The 26,052-nt window shown below is 38.6% G+C and overlaps 3 protein-coding genes across 6 annotated transcripts; 1 reads left to right on the top strand and 2 right to left on the bottom strand.

The window, feature by feature from the left end:
* Window positions 1-1,074: 1,074 nt before the first annotated feature.
* Window positions 1,075-25,917, bottom strand: LOC117292155 (cytochrome c oxidase assembly protein COX19-like). Of its 3 annotated transcripts, none has more exons than XM_033774094.1 (4): window positions 25,824-25,917; window positions 4,510-4,678; window positions 2,776-2,887; window positions 1,075-2,215 (listed from the first exon to the last, which is right to left on the bottom strand). In XM_033774094.1, the coding sequence occupies exons 2-4, from the start codon at window positions 4,586-4,588 to the stop codon at window positions 2,134-2,136; spliced, it is 273 nt and encodes a 90-aa protein (XP_033629985.1). In that variant the 5' UTR covers window positions 4,589-4,678; window positions 25,824-25,917; the 3' UTR covers window positions 1,075-2,133. The 3 variants fall into 3 exon arrangements, with proteins under 3 accessions (XP_033629985.1, XP_033629984.1, XP_033629983.1); XM_033774093.1 differs by having other exon boundaries at window positions 4,510-4,681; window positions 25,824-25,916; XM_033774092.1 differs by lacking the exon at window positions 25,824-25,917 and adding an exon at window positions 4,934-4,999 and having other exon boundaries at window positions 4,510-4,681.
* On the top strand, window positions 4,603-13,417 carry LOC117292150. 2 transcript variants are annotated; one of them, XM_033774085.1, is made up of 7 exons: window positions 4,603-4,685; window positions 5,882-6,089; window positions 6,548-6,682; window positions 7,345-8,028; window positions 8,674-8,834; window positions 9,611-9,678; window positions 10,155-13,417. In XM_033774085.1, the coding sequence occupies exons 1-7, from the start codon at window positions 4,675-4,677 to the stop codon at window positions 10,205-10,207; spliced, it is 1,320 nt and encodes a 439-aa protein (XP_033629976.1). In that variant the 5' UTR covers window positions 4,603-4,674; the 3' UTR covers window positions 10,208-13,417. The 2 variants fall into 2 exon arrangements, with proteins under 2 accessions (XP_033629976.1, XP_033629977.1); XM_033774086.1 differs by lacking the exon at window positions 4,603-4,685 and adding an exon at window positions 4,952-5,033.
* On the bottom strand, window positions 12,369-24,464 carry LOC117292153. The gene is made up of 3 exons (XM_033774088.1): window positions 24,214-24,464; window positions 15,140-15,497; window positions 12,369-14,738 (listed from the first exon to the last, which is right to left on the bottom strand). Exons 1-3 carry the CDS (start codon window positions 24,302-24,304, stop codon window positions 14,525-14,527), a joined length of 663 nt encoding a protein of 220 aa, XP_033629979.1. The 5' UTR covers window positions 24,305-24,464; the 3' UTR covers window positions 12,369-14,524.
* Window positions 25,918-26,052: the final 135 nt, after the last annotated feature.

The raw sequence follows: 26,052 nt of genomic DNA, 5'->3' as shown, positions 1-26,052 counted from the left end.
ACTGGCAGATTTAATTTGTATTGTGTGGTTTGATCCATGTTTCAAGTGAAACTACACACGGTACACTGGGGTATGGTTCCATACTGGGGTATGGTTCCAATATTTTGTGTGTTATGGGAGAATTTTGCAGCACTTCGTGGTACCTGCCTTAAATTATTTATTGCAGTTAAAAACATGCATCATCAACCCATTTCTAAAAACAATAACACAAATAAACTTACTTTTTTGCTAGCCAGAAAAAAATAAGTTACACAAGCTTCAAACATATTTTACCATGTATTGTACATGTGTACATGAATGTACATGTACATGTATACTGTATGATATTACATTAAAATGTGCCAAAAACATATAATATTCAAATTGCCACCACACCATGAAGGAGTTGAGTGCCAAAGCTGAAAATTGGTGTATAAGTAGATATAATATATATGTTTAACTGGTATCAATTTCAAAAAACATTTCAATTGATCGCGGGGTCAACCGGGGTCAAGACGGGCGGGGTCTTTTTGACCTTTTTCTGGCTGGAACCAACTTTGGGCCCATGCTATTTCTAAATTATTGCATTGGTGAGCTTATAATTGCTTATGGGTATAAACATGCACCCATAGATAATACCTAGGGAATATAGGATTTATTTGACCCCTCATGTGGGCACAGGGTGACCCCAAAAATCACAAAAAACATTTTCGGCTGATTAAAGTGCCTACTTTGGGTGACCATAACTAGAAAATTAAAGGAAATACATTTAAATTGAGTGCAGATTCATGAAATTTGGCAAAAAGTAAGATGGAATACTGAATTTGAGCTCTCTACCTGGTACAATAATTAAATTATGAGCTTTCAAAGTCGGAAATTATCACAAAAATCACTTTTCGCGTCTCGCGCGAGCACAAAATGGCCGCCTCGGCCAAATTTCAAACGGTCATATCTCGAAAACGACATGGAATATGACTTAGCTTTTTTGTATGTGTTCATTTTTGCAACATCCAATCATTCTGATGAAGTTTCATCAAAATCTGAGAGGGTCACCTGGGGACCACTGGTTGATTTGACACGGAATGACCCTATGAAGAATCAACCACTCGGTTTCCCTTCTGGTCTATTACTTTATATTGTTAAAATATCATACATCTTGTTACAGTTTTCTTAAAAATTGTAAAATGATTTACAATAAAAGAAACGATTTTGCTCCAATGAAACTTTTCTCTTTTTTAAGACATGTTTTAATGTAGTCTGGTTGAACCAACTTTTTTATGAGCTCTCACTTCAAAAATATTGGACTTAAAAGAGTTTTGAATCATAATAAAAATAAGATTCTTCAATAATCAGTGTCAGAGAGATTCTTAATGCCAATCATGATTTACGTGTATAAGAGCTGATATTGAACCATTGCAATGATACTATTTTGGGAGTCAAATTTTATGTAAAGAATAAAGATATTCCATCCCAACTTAAGTAGTTGGCCTTAACACTCAAGTTTGACCGCCAGCCCAACTACTTAAGTTGGCCAAGTCACACGGCGGCGATAACGAAAACAATCACGACCCAAGGAGAACGAACTCTATCGGTTGAAATGCTCCATGCAGAATAACCAATCGAGGGCATGCATTGTTAACATTCTCAATTCTCATTATTGTTCTTGTTATCGAGGCCTGCGTGCCCGGGCCTTTACACCTTGGATGGCCCAACTCTATTGATATTAAGTTTGCCCTATATTTGCAAATTGCCCTAGTCTTACAAGAGTCGCCACGAGATCGTCAAGCTGGTCGTTGGAGTGCTTGATGGATACATCTTCTGTCAAGTCGCCACAGTTCTCTGTCCTCTCACAATCAAACCATTGGTTGAAAGTTTTCCATTTGTAGCATGGAGGGGAGTGAGTGCTAATTTCATTTAACCAGATATTTCCGTTCATCCAACTCAGTTTGATTATGAATATGGTCTTCTGAGTTCTCTCCTCCGTTTCATTTGATCTGCCTCCTGCCGGCCACCATCATTGCTCTAGTTCACATGCGTAATGCATTTAAAAAACCGAACTCGTCAATGGATAAATCACAGAGAGACAATATACAGTTCCCTTTGAGGTTGTTGGACCAAATGGCAGAGAACAGCGATATCTGGCACCCTCGCTGTTCATTGCTGGCCATTGTTCTCTTTCTTTGATTCAAGATCCGCAAACCCAAGCTTCTTCCAAGGCTCTTTTACCATAAGGTCACTAGTGGACAAAACAAAACAAAATTTCATTCATAAAATAAATAATGTAGGCCCTCTATTAATTTAAATGATAAATGGATATTTGGTTTGCGGTAACGTCATTCTTTGCTGTGTAGATTATGTTCTTTGAGAACTTGTCTTGTTATTCAATCTACTACCGAAGAGTATATTTTCTGAGCTTGGGAGACAACTACTTTCACTTAGTGGATCGAGGGGCTTCCTCGTTATTAACTTCTTTCACGGACGTAGTGATTTCTTAATTTGCTGGTCTCGACAAGCCTGTACTACTCGTTGACTGATAAATTATAGACGCATAAATTTCTCACAAATTGAATGAATATCATCTTCCAGAAACATTCAAATAATGATTTGTAACATGAAGAACTAATCGAATTTCTCTACAATTAAACCAATAATTTGGTGGGGTATGGGCCTTTTATCTTGATACAACCAACAAAGGTGCCAGTTTATAATTTGGCAGTTGGCCACTAATGAAAAAGGAAACAAACAAAACTATAAACCATACGTTATTACATATTTAATAAAGATTAAATGCTATACCTTTCCATCCTGCACTGCAAGTAATCCTTGGTTTCGAGACGACATTTCTTGTTATCGCCTTTATTTGTTCTTAGGCACTCCATAAAAAGCTGTTTAAACTTCTTGCATTCACCTGCAATGAACAGTACATTTGTAAACAGACTTGAACTGAAAGTAACTACAGAACACCCTGCAAACTGGGAAAGATTACTAAGAAGAATAATAAGGGAGGGGAGGAAGGAGGTCATATATTATGAAATATCTAGTTAAAAAACAAACAGAGCTTTAACACTCCTTGGCCTGGAATTTGTTTATTTGTTTATTCATTGCAGACAAAGATTTAAAAGTAAAAAACTCAACTTAGATTTGTATCTGTTGGGGCTAAATATCACACATAAATTCACTAGTATTTAGTGGAAAGCTTCGCAGCATCTGACTGTTTATAAAGTACCTTTAAAAATTAAATTGTCATTGATCAGTTGATATAGACTAGGCCAAGCTGAATTAAATAGAAACAGAGAATTGTCCTAAACAAAATTGAGCTTCATGGAACTGAGTTGTGTTCTTTTGATGTGTTGACATTGTGTGTGTTTTGATGCTGTGTGGGACGACAGAAGGAGAAATAAGACAACAAAAGTAATAAAATTTAATATATACAATTTTATATAACTCAATTCCAGCTTGTTATTCCGATCCTCAACAAACCAAAGTCCATAATCAAGACGAAAACTAGACCCAGTAAAACCTGGTTCATCCGTATGTTGACGTCACAAATTCGCAACAAATAATTCACAGCAGTTCAATTCAACTCTGCTCAATTCACTTGCGAATACGTTGCAAAAGGAGAGTTGTGGCGTCAAATTCACATCTAATTTGCTTCGCATTCGCATTCCCAGGAAGTATGAACGGGGCTTTACAGAATACAGGGGCTCTGTCCTTTGCTCACCTCAGTCATTTTAATTTTTCTTTCACATAAAATGCATGCACAAAATGAATACCGGACACTTCGGCACCTCGCAAAGTCGGCACCGGCAAACTCGGCACCTTGCAAACTCGGCACCTTGCACACTCGGCACCCACTCGGCACCCATTCGGCACCAAGAATGTCGGCACCAAACAAACTCGGCACAGAATCAAGCTTTTTATGGGACTATGATGGTGGGACTGATATAACACCACACAGTGTGAAAATTGAACTTTTTCAACTGAGTGCCGAGTTTGTATTTGTACATGTGCCGAGTTTGTGGGTGACGAGTTTGCAAAGTGCCGAGGTTGTGGGTGCGGAGTTTGCAAGGTGCCGAGTTTGCAAGGTGCCGAAGTGACCGGTACCCCACAAATGCAGGCCTATATACTTAACTTTTATAGCAATTCTTGTTAAAAAATAAGTAGTGTCTACACAAACACATGCAAACACTGATGAAACAGAGCCCCAGTTACTCCTTTTTTTATACTATGAGTCCAGACAAAACAATACAATTTACAAACACACTGTTTACGATATTTCATTTTTAGTGTTTGTTTATGGTTTCAAGCATGGGGGTAAAGCAACAGTTCTGCTGGTGATTTCAAGCAAAACTTGGAAAAAGTATTATATATTATAATAAAATTAATACTTGACGCTTGAGGGCGGAATGACTCCGGAGCTGAGCATTTTGGGGCGCTCGATCGAGAGTCGATCGTCCCACGCACAAGAAGGACAGCTTTACACCGATTTACAGTAATATTTTCGTAAACATTGAACAATAGAACAGTTACCATCGTGATCCAAAGGAAAGCTGCCCTTTTCAGGTGGTCGAGGTTTGAAGCTCTTTTGTCCAAAATTCATAGCAGACATCTTGCATATTGAGTTTGGCAACCTCTCTACGATTGAACTCCCGAAGTTTAGTGTACGTGTGACCTTTGAACCCCATAGCCTGCTGCATGACTGCTGAGTAAGTAAATAATACAGGCGCACATTTTAAATTGCGACTATATACTGAATTATGTATTCTATAAGTACCATACTAGTATGTAGTAGTAGTAGACAAAAGCCACAAACAATTGTAAACACGTTGTTTAAGCGTTTTAATTTATTTATTTAATTAACATTCTATCCCTTTTTTACCAAAACTTAAACATGTTTTGTACCAAAGTTAGTATTTTCTTTTAAAAAGCAGTATGACAACAAGACAAGACGCACCATTATCGGTAGTGAACTTTTTAGCAGACGACACAAACAACATGTGACCATGATGCATAGACATAATATAAAAGTACCGGCAGACCGTCAAAAAAGCAAGGTTAGGCCTATTTGCACCGAGTGTTTTGTGAAATGTGACTGTTTTAATGTTTTAAATGTTTAATCTGTAGTGTAACTGTAAGTAAGTGTTCATACACGATTTTTGTAATTAATTTTTAAACTGGTAAAAAGTAAAACCATGCTAACCCTAAACTTTATAAATTATAATAACTTTTAATAAATAAATAAGATAAAGACATTAAATTCAAAACATTTAAACTGTTTTAACTTTTTTATTGTAATCCAATTTTGCGACCAGAAAGTTATTTAAAGCCATTATACACTTTCGGTAACCAGTAATTGTCCAAGTCCCACACTTCGTGTGCACAACTTTTATATTAAATAACAAACCTGTGAATTTTTTTTTCTGGACCGAAAGTGTATAGTGGCTTCAAACAGTCTGGGGCACTGCCACTGTTTTTGTAGTTCTGTGGTAATAGTGTAGGCCCTGAAATGAGGAGGCTTGGCTATTGACCCAATCACCCAATTCACCTGACGTCATCATCAGAACAATCTTGGATGCGCCATTTTGGTGGTCAATGTCAACGTGTGTTATTAAGTGAAGTGCGCAGGCGACGCAGCGTTTACAAATAAACCTATTGACCGCCAACATGGTGAGCGTGGCATCAGTCACCGCATGTGACCAGGGTGACGCACAATTAACGCACATGCAAGGGGTTAATACAAATCTATTAACACATCTTCTTTAATTAAGATAATCCTTAATTTTTTATATCATCATCTAGATTTGAGGTGTGTTGTCTCAACTGCTATCTGGAACTTTTTGCATTCAGATTCACCTCTGTATGCTTTTCACTTCTGATTTACACATTTTTTTCTTATTCTTAGATCTCAGACAAGTTTCCGACGAATAACTCTTGACTCTGCCCAATTCAAGGGAAAAAGAAACAGGATTATGAATGACTCGGGTCAGGGTGCTGGAAGCACACCTTCTATGGCTGAACATGGAAAATCTACAAGTGTAGCTGAACCAATATTCAACATTAAAGACTTGTCTGAACTTGAAAATGAGCTGTTAGAAGAAAACATGTTTATGGTGGGTAATTTGACGTGAAACATCCATAGTTACAAGAATCGTGACGGCCTCGGACATCCTCCCGACGGTCAATGAGGATGGAGGGTTATGATCATCCAATGAAATTTTGGCAATGGATCGTAAAGCTACCATTGCAACTACCAATAAAAGTCGTTTGTTAAATGAAACAAAGACTAATAATATGTAACCTGGTGCTCTGTCATTTGATGGTTATTCTGTGAAAACTGCTGAGTTGGGACTTCAATAAGAATTCATGTTTTGCAATGCAGGTCTGATACTTCGCAGTCCATGCCCCCTGGTCATTACCTTAGTGCCCTTGAAATGCTCCAGTAGAAATTGACAATTTCCTCATAGGGTACTCTTTCCCAATGAAAAAATGCCTTGGTGCCTTTACCCTTTCACAAACAAAGCATACAGGCCAGGCAATGTAACTACATATTCTACCTACTTTGTTTCAGTCTGAAGACAGTGGTTCAGATCACATAGCAACACCATTCAAGTATGTAGTGGCAGTTGGACGTGGATGCAGCCAGACCCCCAACCCAAGGGATATTAGATTACCACAAGCCTACTATGAAAATCTCAGACGCAAGGTATTCTTTTTCTCTTAAATTGTAACAATACTAATTTAGGCCTGAGCGAATAGTGGAATTTACTACTTGACTAGTCGCTCCTTAAATAGCCGCGTCTTTGACAGTAGTGGCGACTAATTCCCATGATGCATTGCAACAAATTGTTTGCCGCAGGCGCAATAGAGTGAAATTCTTGCTGAAAGGATTGAAGGATTGTGTTATTGATGTCTGACTGTGTTTTGTGAATAGTCATGAGCGACACAATTGGTTCAACAAGCAGAGTGGGCACCATTTTTTTAGTAGTCCTGTCGGCACGATTAACCGAGTAGCTGAAAAACGGTAGTCATGACTCGACTAAGCAATCAATAGTCGCGACTTCGACACTAGTAGCACTAGTCGCCCAGGCTTAGTACAATGAATACGAAGTTCTTAATCTTACACAGTGCTTCATCACACCCGAGGGCATCTCAAAGCCCTTGATATTTTTGTCTACAAGTTATTGGGATCTATGTTTTTGAGACCCACCCATTTATTTACATAGCATTGTGTAATGGTTTACATCATGCTGCACACGGTTGCTTGAGTGTAAAATGAAGCATCTTTATTCAGCTACTAAAGTATTTGCATTGGATAAGAACCGAGTATCATTAGTATGATTAATGATTATTTGTTGTTCTGTGTAGAATGTTGTCAGGGCCCAAGTCAACTCGGAGAAATCTGCTGGCCGAGGAAGAAGATTACAAGATATCGAAGCTGATTTCCCATTATCAATCCATCCCATCTACAACAACTCAAGGAGAGTCCACCAAAATCAACAACCTCGGAGCTGCAGGACCCTGGAAAAGAACTTTCTAGGTGCCAACACACGAGGGCTCACTTCTGAAATCATGGAAGGAAAGGCTTGCCTCATGGAGAGGTTCCTTGGGGAGCCTTTAGGTAGAGAGGCCTTTAATCCGTTTGAAACCCCCCGGCAAGCACCACACTCAATACGTTCAATGCAGACTGCGCCAGGTTTGAATTTCAACAGGATGGACCAATGGCCGGACATTAATGGCGGCGGTTGTCAATCCGATTGTGGTCAGAAGGGAGGGAGGTACGATGAAGCGGAGACCCACACCTACCCAAAGAAGCCGCTTAGTCTGCAGGATCTTATGAAAACTATCTCTTCTGCGTCAAGTTTCGAAAGCAGCTCGAGGAAAGATGCAAGTGGAGGATTAAGCAGCCCTGGAAGCAAGAAATGGAGAAAGACGAAAAAGAGAAAAGAGCCTGCACAGCAGGAGAAGAAGGGAGTTGAGATGAGTGAAGGAGCTGCTGTGCCTCTGTCTAGGGTTGAAGATGGGAGTCAAGAAAGCCGCAATCAACAAGGGGTAAACATGAAGCTTATAAAAGTTAATAACTCAAAAAGTGCATATAACACAAAACATTTAATCAAAATGACATTGAATTGTCATTTTGATTGATTCATCATTCCTCTTTGGAATGTACAGACCCATTTGGTTTTGTTTCTAATTGTATTTTGAATGGGTTATGTATCAACTATATTGAAACTTTACACCATTTTTGGAGACTTGTTATTTCCCCCCACTTTAATGATGACTTTATCTATTGGAGAATGAGTGCATCACCAAACTGAATTAGACCTGGGAGCCCCTCTTTAAAGGGAGGGTATACCTTTGGTAATTACCCCCCAAAAATTGTTGATCATAAAAATTGACTTTGTAAGAAGCAATGCAGCTGTTGATAATATTGAACATTTTGAGAAAAGAATTCCCTTCAAAGGAATGTGGTTTCACAGAGAGTGATTCAAAAACTTTCAATCTGTGAACAGTTTCTGCATGAAACACTACTCAAATTGTGTATTCCAAATACGGAATCCTGCAGGGACATTACGCTCCAGATTTTCACCAATATCCTAAAAAATACACCTTTTGAAACACACATCGTTGAAGGGTAAAACACACCAATTTTTTCTTTTTTTAGTATCATCTAAATTATTTTATTTTTGATAACAGACCATACCCACAGGAGCCAATCTGATCCAGTTAGACAGCCTACCTGAGGACCTTACAGACGATCACTTGAGAGCTTTTATGTCTAGAATTGGACCTGTAGTCGATTGTCATATACTTCGAGACAATGACACACAGAAATGCATTGGAATTGCATTTGTAAGGTAAGTCAAACTTATCAAGCTCTCCCAAGTGGGGTATTGACCCCTTGCACGCAGGTCATGCGCTGACTGTGCCACACTCACCATTTTGGTGGTCAATAGGTCTACCTGTGAACGCCGCATCACCTAAAATGCGCACTTCACTGAATAACGCACAGTGTTATTGACCACCAAAATGGCGCATCCAAGATTTTTCTGATAATGAGGTCAGGTGAATTGGGTCAATATTGCGACCATGATGTATGGGTAAAAAAAAAAAAAAATAATAATATTCTTTATCCCCGATGCAAATTTAACATCTATTAAGACCATGATTTGATTTACCTCCCCCACCAAAAATAAAATAAAAAATAAAAAAAGATGGTACTAATTTACCCCTAAATGTTTCTACTTCCAATTTAGACCAGGAAGACAAGCAGGGTATACCGTTTGAAATGTCCAGACCACAGTTCTTCCCAGAACCAACGTTTTACTCCTTATAATGATCCACACCATGCCAATTCCCATTGCCTTTGAAAAACAAAAGCAATATTTGTTAATCAATAGTGTAAAAAAAAAAAGGCAATTGTTTATTCCTCCTAGCCACACCACTGTCTTATATGAGCTGTTTTATTCCTTGGGTTAGCTCCAATTCATTTTCTTACACCAGAAAAAAAAACCAGGGGGACTTGCTTATAGGCAAAGCTTTTATTCTGTGCTTCAATTAAGAAACTGTTGACAATTTTCGTGTATTTAAAAAAAAAAAATCAATGCTATCATTTACAACATTATTTTTCCAGGTTTGAGAATATTAAAGATTGCCTGTCCGCTGTTTCCAGTTTGCATCAAAAAGACTCGCCATTTAAAGGTAAACCTACATCTGGTTTCATGTTTATTTGCTCATCTTTACCATAAAGATCCTCACACATACACATAGTAATAACAAGTTCTTATTAGCACCCATTACTATAACTGTATCAATGCGCTTTACAGTTGTGCTCTTATTATTGGGACCATTGTGAAAATAACATTCCTTTAATCTTTCTCATCTCACTTGGGTGTATACAGCCCTGGGCTGCAGTGGAGCACCAAAGGCTTTTTCAAATACATTATCGACAGGTACCCATTTATACCCCTGGGTGAAGAGAAGCAATTATAGTAAAGTATCTTGCTCACGAGCACAAGTGTCATAACATGAATTCTAACCCTCACTCTGATGACTAATAGCCACCAGAACTATGCTCTTAACTACTCGGCCATGACACACACGCAAGCTAAAGTGTTTTTTTGTGTTTGAATCAAATGTTAATCCTTTTTTGTTTTAAACACAATGCATTTGTCTAGATTCGTCCCAACAACTGGAGGTACTCAAGCTGGGTGTTTACATGGTATCATAAAGAAACAACAACAGCAAATGAAGTCAAGAATAAGTAACTGTTGTGATTGCAGAGCGCCCTCTGTTGGTGAACATGTTAACAAGACAGCTGTTTGTTGACAAGTCTGCTGAAGTGAAGGTTTGTTTGAAAGTATTTGTATTATTTCAAACAGTCCCGTTCTTTACAAGCTTGACATTATGTACTTTATAAAAACCCATACCCGTTTGACCAGGGGTCAATTTCACAAAGATTTAGGACTACAGTCTTATCTCGAGTTACTCTTCCTAACTTAGGACTACCCTTAAGTTTGTAATATCTCCTAGGACTAGTTTACAAATTGTACAAGCCCATGTGTTGAGCTGGTGACTGCTGCATTACAATAACCATTCACAATTTACTGTTTTGCAAATAAACACACCCCAACAAATTGTATACACCGTACAGTTTGAGAGAGCATATAATTGTAGTTCTGGTATATTTTGCAATGTTTTCCATCTTCTGTTTAACTTATACTGGAGTATAAGCAAAGACATTAGTAACTTATGGTTCACCTCTCGTGTCCATGTAGGTTGGCTTTTCAATGCATTTGTGTGCTCTATTGCAAGTCCTGTTGTTAGGTCACACAAGTTATTGGTTGAGCTGACAAAATAGTCACAGGTGTTTTGTGTGATCAACAATAGAGCTAGATCAATCATCATTCAAACAACAAGCCCAGGCTTAATCTGTTGTGTGATAAAAGAGAAAAAATTGTGAAAAGCCGGATGCAATTATCAGCATGACACTTGGGTTGCAATGTTTTTTAAAGGTTTTTAGATACAGTTATTCTCAAATTTGAGTTAATTTCAGAGGAAAATATTTCACAATTTTTTGTTGTATGAGCTTCTTATTTGAACCACAAATAAACAATGTACTTTTATCCTTGCCAATCCTGTATAATACCATAGTAGCAGGCGCACATAATACCGTGAAAAAGTCAGGGTGTTAGCTAGCACCCGCTCAAAGATACTTTACGAAAGAATGAACGGGGTATTTGAGAAACAAAAACAACCACTGAAGTAGAACAGAAGTGGAACAGAAACACACCTTTATCTTGAAAAACAAAAATCTTTATTTAAATTGTACATATTTTTAAATCTTACATTTAGTTCATGTAAAGGTGTTGATACTTCAACCAACAAAGTATCTTCACAAAGTACTTCATATGTTTTTAACTTAACAACATGCCTTGGTCAAGTTGCCAATCAAACCCTCTCGATATATTATTAACTGATTTTTTTAAATCTTAGAAGTGTCATAAAAATTAATAGGTCTTTTGTTATGTTTTATCATTTCAAATGTGAAAGCCTAAGTGTGTAAAGCCTCTTTCACACCAAAGCAATTTAGCAAGGGTCCCTTGCTAAATTGTAGCATGGTTGTAAAATTTTACAAAACCATTTTTCTTTTGTCCAAGTTCTCTTGTAAAATCTTGCTTTAACATTGTACATTTTACAAGCTAGAAAAATGAAGCGAGGGACCCCTGCTAAATTGATATCGTGTGAGTAGCAATTATGAGTTGCCAAAGTGCCCAGTTTAATATAAGCACTGAAAGAACAGCAAAACTACATGTATGCCTACCAGAAAAAGGTTACCAGCTAATATTATATACCATTCTCATAAGCATCTGTAACTGGTATCCTGGTTATTGTTGCTCAGCAGAAATTTGTAAAGCCATAATTCTGCTTGAAGCAGCTCTACAAAATTGGGCCCAGCACTTCTTCGCTTAGGTTATCGGATGTAAAATAACAACTGGTTTCCTCTGTAAGCCATGGCAACCTGGGTCATAAACAGGAACCCCCTTAGGTAATACACAGGTAGTTGAGTCACTTTCCCATGTTGTGTTTGCTCAGCCCCAGCTGATCTATCCAGGGTTCCCTCACTTACTTAAACCGGTGACCTGTACGCCTCAACAGGGCATTGTTAGCACCTGTCTTCTAGATGGGAACCAGTTTCAGAAAAAGCCACCAGCAAAAATTAATATCAAGCAGTTATTTACATGGAACTAGTGAATACTGGTGCACATTACATAGCACTTTTGCTGGTGACCTGTTTTTGCTGAGCAAGATTATTAATAATGCAAAGCAGATTTCTATGATTAACAGCTTTATGAATTCTGATCCTATTTATACAACCCACCTTTTTTAAATTTTATAATGAACCTTTTTGCAGAATTGTTTCATTTAAGTTAATTCAGTAGCTTCGTCATTAAATAAAGATATTAAAAGTTGTCAACATTTTACATAAACAGAATGGGTGGTTATTGATTGATTATTGAAAATCCACTGGTTGCTTGTGTGAGATTTGAACCTTTTACCCCCCCCCCCAACCCAATTATAGTCAAATTCTTGTGATTCTTGTGGCGATGTCTCATAAAAATAACCTAAAATGCACCATATTGTTCAGAAAGCAAGCAAGTTAGTACAACACCTTTTAAATGTAGGTAACAATAAATGTACATAAACATCAGGGATGTCCACTTGTTCCAACAGTAGGTCAAATAAAAAACCTGCAGAGTCATCTTTATACATTTTTACAATTATGTAAAGAACTATTTACAGTTTACATCACACCACCCACTCACTTTAGATAAGTCATTTATAATCCAAGCTTTAACGAGGATTATCAGTGACAATTTGCTGACCCCGGAGTTCTTAACTTAATCTTAAATTCTTGAGATTAGTTGCCAAATCTAAGCACCAGTCCAAACAGACATAAGCATTTTTTTTATTAATAGCACAAATCATGAAAGGTTAACTCCAGACCATTATTCTTTGCCAGTTTGAAATGTCTGTTTTTGATTTAGTGGTGTTTTGTTTTTGCGAGGGTATTTTGCCCTTTGCCTCAGTTTAAAGCTCTTTGAGTTTATGACCGACTCCAGTAAAGACCAAACTTCCACTAGGATGGTGTGTTGTATTACGTTACCACAACAACAAACAACAGTATTTTTAATACAATAAATCTTAATATATTTATATACAATATTACATATATTCAAATGAAAGAAGAAAATATACCTTTTTAATATAAATACACTTTGGTTTGCTTACATCAATAAGAGAGGTTTTTATCTGAAACAATTCCCCGTGGTTAGTTAGTCTATCGTGCATCATTCTTTACCTCTGTAAACAGTTCCGGCAAGTACAAAGAACGAGTTTACCGCACTGTTCACCTAAAGAAAGTTGTGCTACACATGTGCTACACATGTGAACAAATCATTAGATCCCATGTTTAAGATACACAGAAGCTTTGGTGGGCAGAAAGAAGTCATTGATCAGTCAGAGATCAAATTAAATTGCTGCGCAGGTTGGTTACTATGGTGTACTTTTTTGGTCAAGATTTGAGACTTTGCATGGATGGAAGATCAGTATCAGTTTTGTCAGACACCAGGGATGCCTTCACTGGATAATCACCAATACTTGGATGTTGCTTTACGGATATCATAAACAACTCCAGCAGGTTTTGGTTAAAATACAACCGCAAAAACCTACCCCCTTTAAAAATTTTAACATGCAGCCCCTTCAAAGTGTAACCAGTAATCTCCACTAGCATAAACCCTTGTTTCACCATAACCAGCTTGATAGTTTTCAACATGCAGTCCCTTAACAGTTTAAACTGTAATCTCCACTAGCATAAACCCTTGTTTCACCATAACCAGCTTGATAGTTGTCAACATGCAGCCCCTTCAAAGTGTAACCAGTAATCTCCACTAGCATAAACCCTCGTTTCACCATAACCAGCTTGATAGTTTTCAAAATGCAGTCCCTCAACAGTTTAAACTGTAATCTCCACTAGCATAAACCCTTGTTTCACCATAACCAGCTTGATAGTTTTCAATATGAAGCAAGTTTGAAACTTAAACTGTTATGTTCACTAGCATAAACCCTTTCAGCGCACATTTGAAATGATCATGTATCACAATGACTTCTTTACCCAGGCTTCTCATGGGATATAGTGGAAGGCCCACACTGTCTGTGAATAACAGGCATGCAACTGCAGCTAATCAAAGAGGGATTTATCAAGCACAGCGAGACTTTGTACTGTGTTTTTCAAATTTCAATGGTGGAGCTGAGAAAAAAAGGAAGAAAAAAGGGAAACACTGATCAGCTGAAAAGATGCATGCCTGACAGTAACTTTAACATCTATGTTGAGTGATTTAATTCTTTTAAGTCAGCATGTTTTCTTTATTAGTTGTTGAGTGTTAATGAACTTATATTATTAGTAAAGTTTTGATGGCAAGCTTCTTAAATACGTCATTGGTAAATTTTAAGTAACAGGTGCATCTCAGCAACAATCTGAAAAGTTCTATATTGGGACCTCAATAAGATGGATCCTGCCGTTGCCAACGTTCTCTTCACCTCTCTCTTGCTGCCACAACATCTTATAGGCTTCTTGGCAGCAAGTCCTGAACTCTTCGGCATGTCTTCTGATGATACCGGAGGTGCACTTGTCGAATTGGCTCTTCTCTATGCTTGGGTGTCGGTTGGACTGCTTGAAGTTATGGCGACGATTGTAGTCTCTGAGAATTTGGGGGAAAAAAGGTTTTGACAAGTTATATTTCTGTGCTGTCAATTTCTGAAATGTTTGTTTGAAATCAGTTTCTCTGGGTGAGGGACCAAAAATTTTTAAGATAAGGAATTATTGCAATGAGTCGAGGATGTGTAGCCAGTCATAAGTTCACCTTTCTTTGGTTTTTGAAGGGCAGAGGGGTCTATTTATCCCCCAAATTAACTACCAATTTCTAATACCATGTGAAAAAAAGTTTAAGTTTCTCTCTCGTGCCATTCTTTCCTTCTTGCTGTGCTCCAAATTACCTCAACTTTGCCTGAATTTGGGAGGATAGCCCCCCCCCCCTCTGATCCAAAAGTTGCTGGCCTTTGACCCTGGATTGGTCTAGAGTTGCTGAAGTGTCATTCTTACCTAAATCTTGGCATGTAGTTGTCAGGGTTACAGTGATGTCTCTTCATGCCAGCCTGCTCTCCTAGAATGCAACATGTGGTCTTTGGTCTGGTCGTCGTGGGGAGCTCTGTCTCCATCACCAGCCTCGTCGTTGTGGTGGACAGGATCGAGGTGGGCTCCGCTCCACTGCCGTACACTTCTGGATCTTGATGATGATGATAATGATGACGGCGGTTGTGGTGGGCAGGGACACTTGGAAGCTGTGGAGTGGGCGGCTGTGAAGTGACCAGCATCAACCCTTCATGTTCTGGGTGAACTGTAGAAGTTGGCTCCTCGTCTGAGCCTGGATTCTGTTGCTGTTCATGGTATTCTAGCAACTCTGGAGAGGATAAAAGAAAAGTGTATGTTAATCCCAAAGTCGTTGGTTCAAGTTCCACTCCAGTAAATCTATCTTTTTTCAAACCCAGTTAAAATGAAAGGTACTTTGCTGGTTTTAAACAATTTCATATAACTATCTCCCAACCCTAACCAACCGATTTATATTATAAAAATTAATCATGTTTTATTACATGAATACAATTTTGTGCACAATCACTTTCAGGCTTATTTTGATTGCTGCCATCAAAACAAGCAACAATGATATCACTGATTTGTGGGATAGCATGTCATTTGCTCAACTTAGACATTATTTCACATGGCCTGTTGCCCTGGTCTTGGCCTTGGTGCCCCTCAAAACTTTTCGCGTAGACTTAGGATTTTTCAAGTGCCCTCATTATGCAAAATAAAAATCACTGAGCAGGCTCGACTTGATGATGGCGCTCGACTTGATGATGATGATGATGATGCAAAATAAAAACAGCCTTGCCCTCTCAAAGCTGAAATATCCCAGACCTGATTTCAGACATTGAAATATTTCTGCAGGATTATGACCTTTTATCAGCAAGATTTCAGAATGAACCACCCAACTAATTTTTTTTGTACAACCTCCAATCATGTCTTTGTATTTAAACCTTAGCCTAGCTATCTATTCCTCAAATATATATTTTTGTAATCACTTGATTTAAGATACAACATACCATTTGAAGTTAAGCTTCTCTAATTCTATCGACAAAATAAAACCATATCCAATCCTATTAACTTATCTCTGCATACTTTGGGGCAGGGGAAACTGATACTATATACATGTACATATTGTACTTTAATGGGCCCTGAGTGGGAATACCCATAACTAACAAGCAATCAACTTGTGTTAAATCAATTTCACTTAGTGATACCATTCCATGAATGAAGGAACACTTACTTCCTCTGTGGTGTTCCTATCCTAGCTGCTGTGCATATCTTTTGAAAAATTACATATGTACCTTTGACAACAGAGGTGACTCAACCAAGGATGTTTGATTGAGCACAACATAATGATAGCAATTATATTCATTAAATGTGTTTGTACTGACTTTTGTGTAGGAAAATCATTAGTAAGTCCAGTGAAATTCAGTCATTTATGACGTTAACAAATTCCATAGCTCTCTACTACACCTTCCTTTTGTTTCAAGGTTATTCATCAATGAGATATAAAGAATATGTTTGGCCAATATTTCTGCTTTTTGTTTACAACATGGAATGGTGTTATCACCGAGTCAGATTAGTTATCAGTTGCTGTTATTTTTCCATGAAGTAAAATATGTGTTATCAAGAATGAGTTTTGAGTTGTTTGGCACATTCCAGTGTGTTCGATTATAGTTCGATTAAATTGAGAATGCGATCTGCCTGATATCGGCCAAGCTGTTTGTGTGTGAACAGGAGAAAATCAATTGGTGTGTGGTAACACAGTATGATGTAGCTATGTAGATTGTTTTAAGAAGATTGTCCCTCTATAACCGCAAAAAATCAAGCTCATGTAGGAATGTTTATTTCTTCAGCTCTGCCAGAAAACTCAAGAAATGTATTTTTGTGTGGTAACCTTTCATAAACTTTTCCCCCAAAGCTGTGGTTAGTACTGACAAATCTTGCACAGCAAAAACAAGATACCAATCAGTGCCAGATAATACTATACAATTGTGCTGACTGCAACAACGGTTTAATTTGGCCATTTGTTGTTATATACTTTTTTTTGCAATGTCACAGCCGAAAGTTTTGCTTTGCCAACAAACAAATCGGTGGCCTTCATCGCAAAAGAGAAGCTTTAATACAGCAAATATAAATTGTTTCATTATTATCATTTATTACTGATGAATTTAATGGTTGACACCCAAGACAGCCAAGGCTTTTACTGTTATGCTACACAAGGCTGCCAACGCAAACCGGTGGTCATTATTTTGTAAACAAAATGAGCGCCAATGGTCATTATTACTTCTTTTTTTTCCCCCGCGTTTGCACAAAGACAATAAACATTGTCATTCAAAAGATAAAATTCCACTGATAGTGATAGTAATTGGGTTCCTGTTTTGTGGAATTCCACTTATCAAGATCATTTGAAACAGGTTAACAAGTGCAGGGACAAATAACCGAACAAACAAGAGTCAAGGACCTTTTCTTATTGACTACAGAATATCTCCACCACTTTGGTGCAAATTTATGGGTAATACTTTCTTCCATGCCTTGGTGTCACTTTTAGAATCGTGGACCCTGGACCGTTTGGTTAAGGAGCCCATCACTCAGCAAGGTGATGAAAGACAAGGGAACCTCAACTCCACAGCTGTCCCAGTTAACCTTGGGGGTACACCAAGGCCAAACATGTTGCCAAACAACCCTCTCTACCAACGGCACACATGTGTTTCTGCCATAACATCATTCCGCAGAGATTTAGGGCCTGGAGTTAATCAAGTTGTTTTTGTGGTTGTCGGGAATAAAACTTGTTGACCGATAGATAGGGGCATGCCTTACGTTGATACGACATGATACGACTCGCTAGTTTCTACAAAAAAATAAAAAATAACAATGAAGGGAGAACAAATAAAATGGAGTGCAAACTGTTTCTGTTTGACCCTGCCTTTTTTATGATCTGTTCTATGCTTTGTTTAAACCCGAATTATTATAACACATGGAAGGAATTTTAAGTGACTCTTTTGTTTACTTTACTTGACCCGTAATTTTTTAATAGGGTGTTTTATTTTATACGGTTTCCTTTGATCTTCATTATAATCACACCTGCATCGTTCGGTGTGAATGATTTTGTACTTTGTAAATTTATTTTACCATGGAGGCATGATAAGATTGATGCATCCTTGATGGATGGTGGTCAGTATGACAATAGCGTGGATTATTACAAACAACTACCACAGAAAAGAAAAATCCACACTATTTGCGAAGCACGTGTTCTTTCTACACAATTTGCTAAGCACGTGTTCTTTAGAAGTGTTAACTCCATCGAAAAAAAAGTTTTCATTAAGTCACAATATTCTCACATTTTAGGAGAGACACAAATATGTGACCGGTATTCATATTTGTATCTACACTTTCTAAAAAATGCATCCTTATTAAGCATTCTTTTGTTCTTTCCTTCATCCCTGCACTTCACACCTTCCCATGTACATTACACATCTTTGGGGAGCAACCTAGTCTTGAGAATTCTTCGTTAGAGTCCTTATGTTTTCCATTTTTGTTTTGTCCTTGGGTCTCCATAGCGAGCGGTACCGAAAAAGAGCAAAGCCGAATACATCCATATGTTTCAACTCAACATTTTCTAGAGCATTCTTGGCTTTATATAATACACTCTTCCTTACAAAACCAGGGACCCCACCCATTACAGAGCCGAAAGGTTGAGCAGATTTTGCACATGACTGAGTGACAGAATGCAAGATGGCATGACATGTTCGCGACCTCGGTATGAAGGAATGTTCTCCAACCATAATTGCATCTCCTCAGCTGTTGGAACATGTGCTCAGCATTTGGTCAAGAAACCGGGGACAGATCGAGATAATTTGGAGTCAATAAAATCAAGACACATGTTCAAATTCAGAAACGAACTTCAGTAAACATCTTTTCGGTCGAGTTTGTTGGCAATTTAGAATTAAAAAGACGCAAGTTACAGATGTTTTGAATATTTCGGCTTGTTCGTAATTTGGAACGCAATTTGGACAAGGTGTTACGAGTCGTGGCCACGTAGAGAAAACATGTGAGGAGCATAGTCAAACGGAACTAAATTTAGTTTCTGAAACGGGAATTCAGATTACTTCCCTAATGGCCTCGTTAAGTTTGTAATTTATATACCGTCATTTACACAGTTTTCTTATTTACCAAATAATTAAGTTTGTTTGCATAGACCACATCGAATAATCTTTGTCTCCCTTGATAAGTATGTTCTGTGTTATTTTACGCGGACTAGACCAATCATTTTACACGGGGCCTGCGTAACAACCGAACTTAAAACACAAAAATGTGAAATACAATAATATTAAAGTTTCCAGTTTGTAAAAAAATATATTTCTGTAAGTTTAGATGTTTGAAAATGTATTTTTCAGAAAATCCATTGCTTAGTCCCTTTAATAATTTTCTTTTCTCGTGACATTCACGATCCCTCACAGCTTCTCGTTAACCACAACGTAATACAAAAGGGATATCAATCACATCGGATGACGTGAGTTGAGCGCCGGCCACGAGGTCTCGAACTTGACCTTTCATCGGTCGGTCCCAGCAGAGCGCCAGGGTACCCCTGGGCTCACCACGCTGCGGTCACAAACAAGGTCTCATCGGGCCAGGTTCACAGCCGTGGATCGAAATGAAAACCAATGATGCAACCATCTTCTCCTTCTTTCCCCGGGTCTTGTGATTCTGAGTCAAGTTTTCGATGCTGCCGAGAGGAACAGCTCTGCTGCCTTGGGGGTGCCCTTACGATCCCATAGGGTACTTGAGGTGTCAAGTCACACGGTGACATCACGACGACCAGCTGACAACAGCAGCTGTTTTTATGGTTAGAAGTCTATGAGCGAGAACCAATAGTGTTTTGATTTGAGGTATTATGGTGGCTCTATGCTTTCGATTTGTTCTCTAGTAATTCTTGTTTTGCTCTTCCGAAAGGTTACCCTTTTCTACAGCTGTTTTGATCACCGGTAATGTCAAGTAAATACCGGTTGACTCTTCTAGAGATTCAACCAAACCAAGTATCTACATCAAGTTCAACAGAACAATGAATATCCAGTATGGGTAATTGTTGGGGAAAATTATTATATGCATGCTCGCATAGCGCTACACCCATCTGCAGCGATGGTCTCCAAGGTAAAACATTAGCATTTTGAAGACCCATGAAAACCAAAAGATATCGCTGTATTCAGTCAAACTTCTATTTATACTTCCATGGTCACACTATTATCTATACAGTTTAACAAATGTACAGGTTTATAATAATCATCTACGAATGAATTACTATTGGAAACCAGGGAAAAATTGACTTCATGAAATTCCACTCTTTCATAAAAATAAAAATCTCCCTTTCGGGCATCTACCAATCCAGGTCATCATCTTTGCTGCATATTGGGGCAATAATTGTGACTCACTGACGAAAACGAGCATTAGTAATAACCCTGTGTTGTACAACGCATCAACTATAATAGCATGTTTGTGGTCGGTTTCAAGTCCTCTTTTATAATTTTATTTTTTAAAGTACACCAGCGTGGCAAAAATTGCTGTTTGAAATTCCCGCCACTCTTTATAAACTGTTTTTTTTTTTTTTTTTCCTTTACACCGATGCCCCAAATTTACCCAGTCAGTTTCCCTTGTGGTTTATTATTTAGATAAAATAGACAATTGTTGAGGTTGAACAAAATGGTCAGCTAATGTGGACAAGAAGCGGGAAACGCCACGGTATCTCTAGTTCAAAAAATGTGTACGGCCTGATGGTGATGGGAAAACCGTATTCACAATTATTTATTTAAATACAAACAAATAAAGGAAATGTCCAGTCAGCATGGTCAAGGCTGTATTGATTGTAGTAGATATCAATGTTTTCCGGTAGCACGCAGTGATTGTGAAATAGTGTTCACACTATACGTGTAAAGTAGTCCAGTTTGGTTGCCTCGTTCATGGTTTGATTGCTGAGCAAGATTGATGGGTGTGCCCCCCCCCCCCCCACACACGTCAGCTTGTGGGGTACTTAACAATGCTACCGCACCACAGGGTTTCTTTGTTAAAGCGCCCCACAGGGAGTTTCTTCAGCAACAGCCTTTCTAGCCTTTTTCCGTATCGGTATAAGGGTGTTTTGGTTTTTTTTAGGGGGGGGGGGGGTGGAGGGGGTAGGGCTTCATCTGAAGGTTTGGTTGAATAGCAAAACTGCGCATCCAGGATAATTTGTGTGAACATACAAAATGGGGGGGGGGGGACACAAAAAATCCATTGTTCTTACACATCTACAAAATTTGATATATGGGTGATCTTTGATTGTCAGAGACAAATTACCCACCTGTATCGACCTGCTTGTACGATAAACTTTGCCAACTCGTGCGCAACAGTTGCCGCCAAAACCCAAGCAGTATTGCAGAAATGCGAACTGTAAATAAACTATGCGCGGGAATAATATCATAAACAGCCGACGGGTCATGCTGCTTTACTACCGGCGCACTCCATGCCAGCATTGAAACTTGATGCTGCGATCCATTTTGCTTGAATTATTGTTTGGGGGGGGAGGGGCTGAAGTATTGCAAAGCTTCTGTTTTATGATCGATAATAAATACCAGGCCTGATACTTCACGGAGGCAACGGAGGCGATTGCCTCCGTTGCCCCTTGCCATTGCCTTGGTGCCCTTGAAATGCTCCAGTAGAAATTTACCATTTCCTCATAGGGTGCCCTTTGCAAAAGAGAAAATGCCTTGGTGCCCTTACCCTTTCTGAAACGAAGCATACAGCCCTGAAATACAATTTATTGTTTCCATTACCTTCAGGCAAATTCATCATAAAAATAAATCAACACCTCATGTTTGCACACGTTTATATTTCTATTTCCGGTTTCTTACGTAATTTTCCCGGCGTCCTAAATTGCTAAATTCATTGCCAATGCTAATGTTGTGTATTTTCTCACAACGACCGACTGGCTCATCTCAGAGATGCTCGGAGGGACTTGTCGAAGGATATGGATCAAAACGATACACATGTTTGTGTGATATATCTTTTCTACAGTAGTTTGTGTTGCGATATTGGTAACTAAAACGAACGTCGCTAATGAAGTCTAGACTAAGAACACATTTAACTTGGCTGTCACTTCTTGTTAAGTCAGAAATTATACCTGATTTTTCAAGAAGTGAAAGTCGGTATCCAGAATTAGCCAGTTTGTGTTGTTCGATAATAAGTGACACCCTGGCGGATATTAGTCAAGATAAGTGAGGGTGAGAGAACTTCTTTCTACCCACACTGAAAGATCATATCGAGGTGGAGATAAATCAATTCTTGGTGTGGTTTTGGTTTCCCATTGTTGGCTGTATTAGACTTCGTCACCCTACTAATGACCCTAAATGTCACGACATGCATAAAGTCAAACCACAACAATGTACTTTGGGGGTATACACAATCGGTAACGACATACGTCAATGATGACGAAACGTCATGTGAGGATGTGTTTCGTTGTGAAATCTGAATCCATTGTATAATTTCCTTTACTTCAAAATACAAGGACACATATTCATCATGCCAGATTATTGGGTATTATTGTTCCATACAAACTAACGAGTCGTCCCAATGTACAAACTATTTATAAGGGACCGCTCCAAACTAAGGGACCGGTCCCAACTGATATAAGCACAGAAAGGGACCGGTCCCAATTTTTATTGAGAGTTTATGTTACAAAAGGGACGGCCCATCTATGGGATCCAAAACTCATGTACCAGGCAGGCCACTGTGGCTGTCATTGCAATTTGATGGGACGCAACAGTTGAAGGTTATTTCAGTTGCGTAGCTCGTGAGGGAGCTGCAACAGTTGGTAAAAGTTTTGCTTTGAACATTACTGAGAATCCTGGAATTACCGTGTACGAATAACTATTTAAAACCAACAGGCCATTGACCTTTGTTCATCACTGTGGTGTAATAAATACGGAATTTGTTTGGACCATTTTAATTTTTTTTTTTTACAAACGAAAGTGACTTTCACTTGTGGTGTATTCCAGGCTAGTACCAGTGCCATTCTGGCAGATAATACTACACATAATCAATACTGGTCAATGGGAAATTTTATTTTGGTATCACAATTTCCACATAAATTCAAGAACAAAACTACTGAGCAAATTTTAAGACGTGTTAAATTTCTTCATACAAAAGTCGATACAAAATTCGGACAGTGCAATTTCCATAAATTATTAGATTTAATGTTTTCTTCCCGTGGGCTGATTATGTACAACATATGCCTGCAGGAAGTCCAGGCTCTGTGTCCCTTTCTGTGGTGTCACAGGTTTACATGGTCTATATATAGCTTATTGAACTCGCCATGTGCTTCATAAGTGACACAACCGGTAGGCATTAAATTTGACATACACATCATCATTGGTAGTAATAATCGTATAGGCCTATGGCTAGGTAGGTGTGACTTCCGTTAAAGTCAACAGGATACTGATTGAATAATTAATTTTACCTACATATACTTCTTGGAAATGTTAATGCTCTGGTAATAGTGGTCTGGTATCCCTTCCACCGTACCACTCCAGTGACCTTCTAACAACCCCTAACACAGGCTCCAGATTACAGTTAACCAATCCCAATTAATCACACAGATAAGATTTTCCAGGATAAACTATATGTGAAGTTAAGTGAAGTCACAAAATGTGGGTCACATAATAATCCGATAAATCATGCCCATGTTGCTATGAATTCAAGTCCCTAGAGATAAGAAACTATGCTAACTCACACACACCACAGTTCACCCCCATGCTCATCATACACCTATTCATAAATATACACTCACTCACCAGTATAACCATGGTATAACCTACCTCCGTGGTATATAACCAAACCAATGAGAGTAGAACCACCGTATGCTCTAGCTAATAATAATTTGACTCTAATCCTACACATCTATTGTGCTATCATCAGATAATAGCAAACAATTTCAGTTTTATTGTATGGTGTCTTACTTATAGTTCTAGCTCTATGTTTACAGTCTTTAAAAGTCTTTAAAGTCTTACCTGCCAATGTCTTGAATCTGACTGCCACCACGCAGCTTCTGAGTGTGGTACAAACCACGAACAGCACAATCAAGTACGATGGTTTAGTCATTGCTATAAACGTTTACCGCGAAAACTTTCACAAAGAAACCTAAAACAAAATCTGCAAATCCTTATGAGACTATTTGTTTTGGTATTAAAATTCTAGACTTCTCGATTCTGACCCTGAATTTCTCACCGGGTTTCCTCACTTGGTAGTTCGTTCTCACAGCGTGCACGTTGTTTTTCTGAAATCTCGTAAACCTCTGGGTCTGTTTATATGCTAAAGTTCACGATGACGTCAGCACCACGGACCTTGCCACTCAGCCAATGAGAGAGCAGCGCCAGTGATGGGGGCTCGAGCCGCTCGTCCAATCGCGTTCGCTCCTTGTGTTTATCGTTTACGATCGTATGGGCGTTGTACCCCTTTTACCCAATGGGAACCGGTTGCGATCTTTGTTTATCAACATGATTAAACAGAGCTCGATCCACCGAACACAATAATACAACACGATTTCCAGGGTATTCTTTTTATGTCAAGCTGAGTTGATGTGACAGAATTTGTTATCTGACGGCTCATACCTCTGCGTGAAACATGCGTGGAATGTTATGATGGTTCCGGATTGAGCCGGGATATCACAAGGCCATTTTTTCCCCTCTCAACACTGTGTGTTTTTAATCTTGCCAAAGGAGGGTATCACGCAGAGATGTTGCGTATCATAATATAAAGGAACATCCGAGCTTTGCAAAAACCACGTGGACCCTAAACCCCACTGATTGAATTCGTTGACCCTTTTAAACCGCAATTGATGGGTGCTTCAGATGTGGGATCCCAACAAACACCTTTTACACTTTGTCAATTATTGACACTTGGTTGTGTGATTGATTGGCCGTTTGAGTGTGTCCCCGGCTTATCTGGTATGTTAAGCTGGGGGAGCAACATGGGGTTTTATTTTATAGGTTTTTACCATGTTTTGGCTATGGAATACAGATACTTCAGATACGTTGGGAATACCAAACGTTTACTATCTTAAAAAAGAATGAAACATTTCACTCTCTTGTCCGAGTGGTGTCATTTTCGCTCTTTTGAGAGTGAAAGTTAATCTGTGTCACTCATTTTGGGGTGAAATTGGAACGAAGTATCACTCTAAATCGAGTTGAAAGTACCCGTCTTTCACTCTTAAAACAGTTGTCCGTCATATGGCTCTTTGCAAGAGCGGTATGGCTGACAAAACGAGTTTTTCCCACTCTTTTTCATGAAGAGAGTAGTAACACTACTTTAACGTATCGAATTTGGTTTGGGCTGGACGGTTGGGTGAGTAGGAGGGGGAAAGGTAGGGGGAATGGCAACTTCACCCATCCCATAAAACATCTGAAATAGTTGTTGTGACCAATTGTTAAGATAGAGGATTGCAGTGGTTCACAACTAACCCCATACCTCACTTAAAGTGGAGGCACGCCATCCCCAAAATTCTGTCCTCGTGCACACCAAGGAGAACCAAAACCTTTTACGACCCTTGGTCAGAAAGGATGCGAGTCTTTCCGTATAAATTCTTAACTTCTAGCTCTTTAAACCATGATGTTGGGCTTACCTGGAATGCATCAATCCTTAAAAGATGACTTGTCAGATGCCAGGAACCGTGACGTTGCTGCTGCCTATATCGACAATGAGGAAAATCTTGGGCAAATCTTTATAGGTTCTGAAAATAAAGAGTAACAATAACTTGTTTAGATAACAAATTAGTACTAAAAATATATCCCAAATAAATGTCTGTATATATACGAGTCGCCGAATTTAGGATTTACTTGAACTTTATTCAG

This window comes from Asterias rubens, chromosome 7, assembly GCF_902459465.1.
Source record: "Asterias rubens chromosome 7, eAstRub1.3, whole genome shotgun sequence".
In the NCBI taxonomy this organism is placed as follows: Eukaryota; Metazoa; Echinodermata; class Asteroidea; order Forcipulatida; family Asteriidae; genus Asterias; species Asterias rubens.
This window is presented reverse-complemented; position numbering and strand designations above follow the sequence as displayed.

Bases quoted from the DNA above. Each gene is read 5' to 3' on its own strand.
- LOC117292150 (XM_033774085.1), top strand. The intron at 6,683-7,344 runs GTATTCTTTTTC...TGTTCTGTGTAG, and splicing joins ATGAAAATCTCAGACGCAAG to AATGTTGTCAGGGCCCAAGT. The intron at 8,029-8,673 runs GTAAACATGAAG...TTTTGATAACAG, and splicing joins AAAGCCGCAATCAACAAGGG to ACCATACCCACAGGAGCCAA.
- LOC117292155 (XM_033774092.1), bottom strand. From the start codon at position 4,984: ATGGTCACATGTTGTTTGTGTCGTCTGCTAAAAAGTTCACTACCGATA. The intron at 2,888-4,509 runs GTAACTGTTCTA...TGTTCATTGCAG, and splicing joins CTTTCCTTTGGATCACGATG to GTGAATGCAAGAAGTTTAAA. The intron at 2,216-2,775 runs GTATAGCATTTA...TTTGTCCACTAG, and splicing joins TTGCAGTGCAGGATGGAAAG to TGACCTTATGGTAAAAGAGC.
- LOC117292153 (XM_033774088.1), bottom strand. From the start codon at position 24,304: ATGACTAAACCATCGTACTTGATTGTGCTGTTCGTGGTTTGTACCACA. The intron at 15,498-24,213 runs GTAAGACTTTAA...TATCCTCTCCAG, and splicing joins CAGATTCAAGACATTGGCAG to AGTTGCTAGAATACCATGAA. The intron at 14,739-15,139 runs GTAAGAATGACA...CCAAATTCTCAG, and splicing joins AACTACATGCCAAGATTTAG to AGACTACAATCGTCGCCATA.